Source organism: Pteropus medius, unplaced genomic scaffold (genome assembly GCF_902729225.1).
Source record: "Pteropus medius unplaced genomic scaffold, Ma_sr-lr_union100, whole genome shotgun sequence".
NCBI classification, from domain to species: Eukaryota; Metazoa; Chordata; class Mammalia; order Chiroptera; family Pteropodidae; genus Pteropus; species Pteropus medius.
The window spans coordinates 8,054,717-8,063,573 of record NW_024340701.1 but is presented as its reverse complement, the minus strand read 5'-3'; the positions used below and the strand labels follow the sequence as shown (position 1 = coordinate 8,063,573).

Here is an 8,857-nt window from a genome sequence, read left to right as displayed (position 1 = left end):
TGGTTCCCGAGGAAGGGGGTTGGGGAGCCATGGGGGGAGAGGAAATTCAGTTCAAGTGGGCTTCCTTGCAGATGTGTGTGGTGGCATCCTGACGGGCCTGTCGGGGGTCCTCGCCAGCCCTGACTACCCCAACAACTACCCAAACAATGTGGAGTGCCACTGGGTGATCCGGGCTGCGGGCCCCGCCACCGTCAAGCTGGTTTTCGTGGACTTCCAGGTGGAAGGCAATGAAGAGTGCACCTATGACTATGTGGCTGTGCTTGGGGGACCTGGCCTTGCGAGTGGGCAACACTACTGTGGCAGCACCAGGCCCCCCACTCTTGTGTCACTGGGCCACGAGCTGCAGGTGGTGTTCAAGTCCGACTTTAACATTGGAGGCCGGGGCTTCAAGGCCTACTACTTCTCAGGTAGGAGGGGATGAAGGTGCACCCCAATCTCCTCTGCATGCTGAGCTCCTGGCTCCCCAGTATGCTTGTGGGAAGAGAGAGTTACAATTTCCTGCCTCCGGGCTTTGAGCTTCTTGCTCTTTTTCTGTCTGGAATGCTCACCCTTCCCTGCCTGGCCAACACCAAGGCATAAACATGTCACTTCCTCTCTGAAGACTTTCTGATTCATTCAGAATTAATCCCTTCCTTCAACTCGTTACGGAAGTTTTTTCACAGCAATAATCTAACACATCACTTCTGTGTGTGGTTTGTATGTCAATTTCCTCTGTCTGACCGTGAATTCCTATGGGCTTATCTTTGTACTTGCCACATAGTAGGTATTTAATTAATGTTTGTACAAGTGTATGAACAAATCTGTGGGGTGTTTGCTATCTATGAAAGGAGAAGGAAAAGGAAATAGACAATGACAACTCACTGTGACCTATGTAACAGTAAGAATCATGGATGACGTCCTGGAGGAGGAGAGTAATTGGCAGTGCTTTGAAAGAGTTAAGCAGAGGCAGAAGGAAGAGATGGGTGTTCCTAGAAGAGGGATCGGCATATGCAAAGGCATGGAGGACAGAGAGGATTTGGTATGCTTGTAGTACTAGATGTTTGGTGAAGCTGGAAGGTAGGGGTGGTTGAGGGCAGTGAGAAAAGGAGAAAGTTCAGATCATAAACAACCTCGTCTGTCAAGTCGAAGTTTGAACTCTTCTCTGAGGATGGGTATTAGGTGGGGTTATTGAATTTCTAACAGTGCCAACACTCTTGAAAGGGATTGTCAATTGGAATGAGGGTGCCAGCTTTCAGCTAGTTTCAGTTTAAAGCAGGCTTTGGGATCAATTGTATGGTTTGCTGGCCATGGTGCCCACAACCTTCCAGTGTGATGTTAGGACCTGTGTAGCACCTGCTGCCCAAGTGTGGTTGCAGAGGGAGATAAACCCCCACCCTTCTCACCATTGCTCCTTCCACCCACTCTTCCCCAGGAGAATGCCAGGAGGTATACACAACGGTGAAGGGTAACTTCTCCAGCCCACGGTACCCCATCTCCTACCCCAACAACATCCGGTGTCACTGGACCATCCGCCTGCCTCCTGGATACCGGGTCAAGGTGTTCTTCCTGGACCTGGAACTGGAAGGGCCCAACAGCCTGACCAAGACCTGTGACTTTGACCACCTGTCAGCCTTTGACGGGGCCAGCGAGGAGGCGCCCCTTCTGGGGAATTGGTGTGGCCGTCAGCTGCCACCACCGGTCACCTCAAGCCACAACCAGCTCCTGCTTCTTCTGCACACAGACCGCAGCACCGCCCACAGGGGCTTCTCTGTGGCCTACATTGGAGGTCAGTTGGGGTTGAGGGGCTGGGTGTGCTGGGTGGGGAGAAGGTGAGGTGGGGGTCCCAGGTCTTTACAGCTTCCTTCCTTTATGCCACTGACTTGTCCTGATTCTCATGAATAGTCTCCCCCAAGCCATTCCCGGGTGGCTCCACCACTGCTGACTCCCGCCTTGGGACCTTTGGTACTAGTGTGGCCCTTGCTCGCTCATTTCCACTATTGCAGGGCCCTACTTTTCCAGCTTCCAACTCCATGATCCCTAATCCCTACCTATCTGGCCTCTTTTGTACCTAGGGGTAAGACAAAATATGATAATATTGTTTACGATAAATAATAGGTATAACCACGGAGATGCCACAAGCCTTGCTTGTATCAGTCAGAAGTCCTGACTGACAGTGCTTTGAACAAATGGCCTTTGTTTTCCTCACACAACAAGAAGTCTGAAGCTAGACAGCTACTGTGTTGTCCCAGATAGTATCTCTGGAATTTTCCTGGCCTCATGACTGCAAAATGGCTGCCACAACTCCAGGCATCATGTCCATGTTCAAGGCTGGAAGAGGATAGGAGAGGTGCCAGCCACAAATGTCTCTTTATCGGGAAAGTAAAAGCATTTTCAGAAGCCCTCAAAAGACTTCTTCTTGGTTTTATCGGTTTGAACTTGGTCAGATGGACATGCCTAACTGCAGAGGAAGCTGGAGAAGTTGATACTCAGCTTTCCCAGCTTCCAGAGTGCCAGTTAGATTTACCGGCCGACAGTGTCCACTATTTCTTTGCTCTCTCATCACCTTTCCCTGGGCCATGGGTCCAGAAATGCCTGTGCTCCGGAAGCATTTTGCCCTCTGCCTGACGAGGCCGAAGCTCTTGTTGCGCAGATATGGAAACAGCGGTACAGAGAGAGGAAGGGCCTTCACTGCAGTCACACGGTGGTGGGTGGCACAGCTAAGACTAGAACTCAATTCACTGCCTTTTTGTGTGGCTGAGCAGGCCGGGGGAGGGAGCCCAGAGCTAAGCTCAGACAGATCAAGGCCACGTCCACATGCTGCAATTTACTGACCATCCACAGGGGCTCATCTGTAGAAGGGGCTGATGAATGCCCTAGACGGGCAGTCGTTAAGATGAAATGAGGTGACACAGGTCACAGTGCTTGGCTTTGAGGACCTCTTTGCTGAGGGTGTCTTTCTCTCAGGTGCTTCAGGCCTGAGAGAAAAATCTTTCCTCTCTCCTTACCTCATAAACAAAAGGAGTTTGGGGGCCCAGAGATGGGGAAGGAAACAGTAGAGCTGCAGCAAGCAAGCGGCAGTGAAGTGACCTGGGCAGGCCCATCCTCTCTGAACCTCAGTCAGCTCCATCCCCAAACGGAAGGAGAAAAACTGCCACTCTGTTAGAGCAATCCTCTTCTCCATTGCACTCTGGAGAGCCAGCTGCCATGCAGCTCTGCCACACAGCTGGCTGACAGGTCGCTTTCTCCCCGAGCGTCTAAGTTTTTCCACCTGTAAAACGAGGACATTGGCCAAAGGAGCTTTAAAGTCCTTTTTGTCTCCCACAGTCTTATTTCCAGGGCTGGGTTCTCTCCCAGCTCTGTGTGATCTCAAACAAGTCCCTTTTCCTTTTGGTGCCTCCAGAGACTGAGGGTGGAGCAGCTCTAACCCTGGCTCCAGTTCAGGGCCAGGGGCCTCGCTCCCACCCCACACCGCCTCCCTGCCCAATCTCTATGGGAGCCCAGGGTCAGACAGGGGCACTTGTGCTGGGCAAGGTGCCAGATGTGGCCCAGGCTGCAGGCGGCCTCCTGACTGGAGGACAGCTTCGGCATCAATCAGGGGTGACACACAGTTCAGCGCCACCAAGATCATCGTGGGAGACGGCAGGCCCATAAATCCCCAACTGCCCAGACACCAGAGGCTGAAATATGTCTGAGGCATTTCCCGAAGAGGAGTTGAGAGTTCCAGGCCTCTGCCTGCCAGCTCTTTCCTTTTCCTTCCACCCGTCACCCCTTTCCTTTCTCCTGTGCTCACCCCTGTTCCAGCAAGCACTGCCCACAGACACACACTTGCACACAGGCACACATGCGTGGAAAGACCCAGACACTTAGAGCCACACTGTCCTGGCCTGGAGAGTGCAGGGGGCCACTAGAGAGGGGAGAGAGACCAGGACCTCTGGAATCCTACAGACTCGATGCTTAAAATCCCAAATCAACCACTGCAAATTTCACCTCTCAGAGCTTCAGTTTCTAAAACTGTAGATTGAGTTTAGTCATGTTCACCTCATGGGGTCATTGTGAGGACAGAGTGAGGCTTCCTTGACCACCTTTTTTCAAAACTGTACACCTACCCCACTCCTCAACACTCCCCTCCCCCAAACCCTGCTCTCCTTGCCTTTCTTTGCTTGGTTTCCTTCAGACCACTCTGGTGCTTAGGTATATTTTGCATATTTATTGCCCCCTCGCCCAACTACAGTGTAAGCTCCAAGAGGGTGGGAATGTTTGGCTGTTTTTTTTTTTTCCATTTCTGTATCTGTGGTGCTTAGACTAGTGCCTGCACATAGGAGGCCATCAGTAAATATTGGTTAACTGATTGAATGAATTGCTTGACACGTGGCAAAGCAATCAGCAAATAGAAGCTTTTATTATGACTAAGAATATTCATTCATTTAATCAATCATTCATTCAGCATCCACCGTGCCTGCTAAGCTCTGTGCTGGACTCAGAGAACCCTAAGAAGCATGCGTGGTGCCTGCCCTGGGCAGCTCATCAGCTGATGGAGTTAAATGGAGCAAAGCATGTAAAATGTCCCTATAGGACTGCATAAGAGCCATCCCCACTCTGGGCTCAGTTTTCCCATCTACCACCCTTGGATGGGGGCTTGAGGAGAGTGGGGGGTCAGAGTGCCTGTCTTGAAGGCCTCCAGCTCCTCCCTCCTGTCCTCAGTTGTACCCATGAACGTGAGCTGCTCCCGCACGGACTTCCAGATCCTGATCTCTGCCCAGGCGCTGGCCCCACTGGGGCGGACCCAGGTGTACTTGGGCAGCAGGCGCTGTGCTGCCCAGGAAGTCAGCAGCACCTTCCGGATCCAGGCCCGCTTTGACACCTGTGGCACCGAGTCTCAGGTACGGCTGGGGGAGGAAGGCAGGCATGAGGGAGGACCTCTGACCCCTGCTGAAAGTCACCTGCCATTCCTGAGAATTCAGCTTCTCTTCCTGGCTGACTGGTGACTGCACAAGCCTGCATGCAGAACTCAGCCCCTATTGGCTTTCGTTCAACAAATTTGCTCAGTGTAGACACAACAAAGAGCTCAAACATGGGAGACAGAAAAGGGGTCCCACTGTACAACCTCCAACAACCCCCTAGTGGAGGATCCTCCCACAAAGCCCTGTGGGCTGACCATCTCCAAAGGCTTCCGGCTGTTCCCCTCCTCCTTCCTGGAGCTCCCCAGGGCCACGGAGTCCTCACCCTTTTAACATGCAGAGCTGTGAGTGAGCTCGGCTGCCTCCTGCTCAACCCTTCCCTGACCTTGTGATCCAAATTCTTCCCTGGGCTCTGCAAAACAAAAGGGCCCTTCAAGTAACAGGATCCACCTCCCTCCAAAAGCAACAAGGCTTGCAAATAAATTTTTTCCACGATGCTTGTATTTTGGAGACTTTGAACCTGGATTTGGGCCCTCGAGAGTCTCTGGGCAGTGGCTCAAGCACCCTAGATGTTTGTCTTCTTAGGGACAGGTGAGGCAGGGGAAAGGGGGAGAAGGGACAGTGGCTTCTATCAGGGAGAGCCCCACCCTACCCCAGCCTTGGTATCGAGGATTTGCCAGACTGGCTTAGCAGAAATCCCGTGTTTTCCAGAGAACTGTATTCCTCCACCCCGTCAACATTAACTAAATACATGCCCCTGGCCCCTCCGGTCTACCTCTCAGTCTTGGCTGCTCAGATAATCTGCCCTTACTCCTACTCCATGCCCTAATCCTCTGAAGATTTTCTTTGGAGCAGAACCTCACTTTCCTCAGAGTCAGGAAATGATGGAGACAGGGACCCACAGAAGCAGGGACTGGTGAAATCTAGGAGGGACTCACAGGCACTTAGAGTCACAGAACCACCACCAGAGCATGGAACCACCGAATCACAGAATCTTGGAATCAGTATCATAGAAAACATAAAAGCTGAGGATTTTAGACTCAGTTATGGATTCTTAGTGTACCCCTTAAAAGCCTAGACTCCCGAGGACCAGTCTGCACTGAGTTGCTTTCAAAGATGCACAGGTCCAATGGCCAAAAACAATGACAGCCTTTCCAAACATCTCTTAAAAAATATTGCAGACTTGACTTCATAACTGTAACACCTTATCTTGTGTGGCTTTTCCTTCCTCCTCAAGCTTCTCACTCATCAAACACTTTCCTGAACTCCCATTTTATGATTTTTTCTCCCTTCTTTATTATGTAGATTCACTTCCACCCTTTCACTGGATCCCTTTACACTCTCGGGTCCTGTCTTTCTTTGCCCAATGTCACGATTCTGTATCACAAAATTCCAGGATGCCAGTCTGAGAGTGTGGTGGCAGCCGGGCTGAGGGAACAAATGCAGTCCATGGGAACGTGGACTCAGAGCCTTTTGGAAACCCAGAGTTGGAAGAGACCCTCGAGGTCACTTGTCTACAAAACCCCAGATTTGTGCCTCCTCTTCACACCTTTCTCCAAAGTGTCCAGCCATAGCAGCTTCCTACTGCTCATGACCGCTCACTCTGTTTCAGGCAGCTTTGATTTTTAGAAGTCTCAACTCAGAAGTGTCACCACTGGGCAGGAGCAGTTGGGCAGCCTGAAGAATGTAATGACTGCTCCAGATTTGGGGAGGGGAGGGACAGTAGCCTTGCGTCACTGCACCAACTTGCTCCAGACCACATCAGACTGCCCACCAATATACTGCCCCCCAGTCCCCGGCCCAAACACCCTACCATCTCAGGACAACTTGACTCCCGCCTCCCTCATGTGTCGGGGTGAGGGGGCAGCAGTGTGCCAAGTCCCCCACTTCTCACTCCTCAATGGCTCTTCTCAACCTTAAGGTGGTGCCACTCCAGTGATCAGGGACTCAACAGCAGAGACACACAATTGCTACAGACATAATTGGGAGAAAGATTCCAGAAGGAAGGTCACATTACACCAGGGAGACAGGAGACCTGGCTTCCGGACCCAGCTCTGTGCGTCATTGCCTTTGCTGGGCCTCAGTAGTCACATCTGTAAACTGCCAAGGAAGGGAGATTGAACTAGGCGCCCTGAAAGTCTTCTTCGGTCTGATGTTCTTTGGTTTGAGTGAGGCACGATGGCTAAGAGCACAGTTAAGAATCGGGCAGATCTGAGTGAGAATATGTCCTCTGTCACTGGTGCGCTGTGGGACTTCAGACAAGGAGTTTAACCTCTGGGCCTCAGTTTTCTCTTCTGTGAAACAGAGATATTAATGGTACCAATAAGAGAGGGTTGCTACTCTCTGTTGCAGACCCTGCCTCCTTGAAGCCAGACAAACATTGACCCATTAAATCTGATATTGATATTTCAGACACCCTCATAGTGCGTCTTCTAGAGGTGGGGACACTGAGGCTCCATGCGAGAAGGGAGTCAATGGCCAAGTTAGAACTAGAACCTAGGCTCCTGGGTTCTGCTTTCTTGGCACCGAGTTCCCACACATAGGGGGACAGGGTCAGCCCTAGCCCCTTCGGGTGTGAGCAAGTGCCTCATGACCCCCACAGAGAAGGAACAACACCTCAGTGATCGTCAGCGTGCTGTACATCGACTTCTCGGCTGGCGGGCAGGAGGATATCCATGAGTATGAGGTCCTGTGTGAACCACGGCGCAAGGAGGCTTCTGTCCACCTGCTATCCGGCTCCGACTGGCTTGGGCCCTATGCTGCCACAGCCGAGCACCTTCAGGAAGCACCACCCGGGGATGAGGCAGAGGCACTGGAGGGCCCCATGGCTACGGTAGCCCAGGACATCAGTGATATTGTCTTCTTGGGTCTTTGCATACTGGCCGGAGTCCTCATGGTCATTGCCATCGTGGTCCTGATGCTGCTGTGAGCAGGCAGGGTACAGACCTGGCATCTGGCATCCCTGGGAGGCAGCTTGGGGACCCTACACACAACCGGGGAGGAACCAGGCCTTGTTGACTTGTTGGTGACCATGGGCAAGTCACCGTTCCTCTCTGAGCCTCAGTTTCCTAGGGATTATCACTCTGCTATGTTTATCTCACAGGGCTGGTGTGAGGCTCAGAGAAGAGAATGAGTCGATAAAGCTTTGTAAACTATAGCATGCCATGTATGTGTATGCAGTTGTTGTTATTAATTTTAAAGATATAAAAGAACTGTGTGTGTTACTGTCACTGGTGACAGAGTGGATAAAGCTGACTTGTTTTGTAACTTGTAAGAGTGCTTCACCAACTCAGGGTGCAAATAAGGGCACCTCTTATTTTTTCAACTAACCATTCATCCGAAGACTTCATTAGCAGGAAGTTCAGTATTCATCCAGGGGCCTCCACTCTGTTGAACTGATCCAAGAACCCGGAGGACTTCATCTAAAGCAGCCCAGTCCTGCCTCCAAACTCCAGAACGAGAAAGGGAGCTGAAACCCCAGCTAGTGCTGTGGTTTTGGGCTCTACCACATGGTGTTGCTATTGAATGCCCGCCCGCCAAGGTGGCAAAGCCCTGCTGGGTCTGACCCCTGTATAAACCCACAAGCAGACCGACACTGCTCAGCAGCGAGGCTGGCCGAGAACTGGTGTCTCTTTCACGTTGGAATTTTTCCTTAAATATCTTTTGATCCTTGACTGAAAAGCTGATTGAAGTCTCATCCGTCTCTGTCCTCCTCACCCCTGATGTTGAACTTAGATCAGCAGCCCACCCTTCCTTCCAGATGAATTCTCTTTGGAGCCCTTTGGACCTTCTCCTGCCATTGAATTTACTCAGAGCTACTCCAGTTCACCCACGTTTTTCTAAGTTCCCATCACAGGGAGCAGGGGCTGGGTTCCCAGTGCTGCCCTATGAGAAGACTTCTGGCATACCTCTGCAAATGGTCCATCCCTCCAAAAGCTCTACATACCAAGAAGTGGAGCAATCTTATTAACAGAAAATAA

The 8,857-nt window shown here is 51.5% G+C and overlaps 1 protein-coding gene across 1 annotated transcript in view; it reads left to right on the top strand.

The window, feature by feature from the left end:
* The window catches only part of CDCP2 (CUB domain containing protein 2), a 17,228-nt gene extending 9,146 nt beyond the window's left edge, over positions 1 to 8,082 (top strand). Inside the window, exons 4-7 of the mRNA XM_039883171.1 lie at positions 72 to 407; positions 1,412 to 1,765; positions 4,681 to 4,859; positions 7,480 to 8,082. Coding sequence (XP_039739105.1) covers positions 72 to 407; positions 1,412 to 1,765; positions 4,681 to 4,859; positions 7,480 to 7,806 — 1,196 coding nt within the window. The 3' untranslated portion in view covers positions 7,807 to 8,082. The remainder of the gene's footprint in view (positions 1 to 71; positions 408 to 1,411; positions 1,766 to 4,680; positions 4,860 to 7,479) is intronic.
* Positions 8,083 to 8,857: the final 775 nt, after the last annotated feature.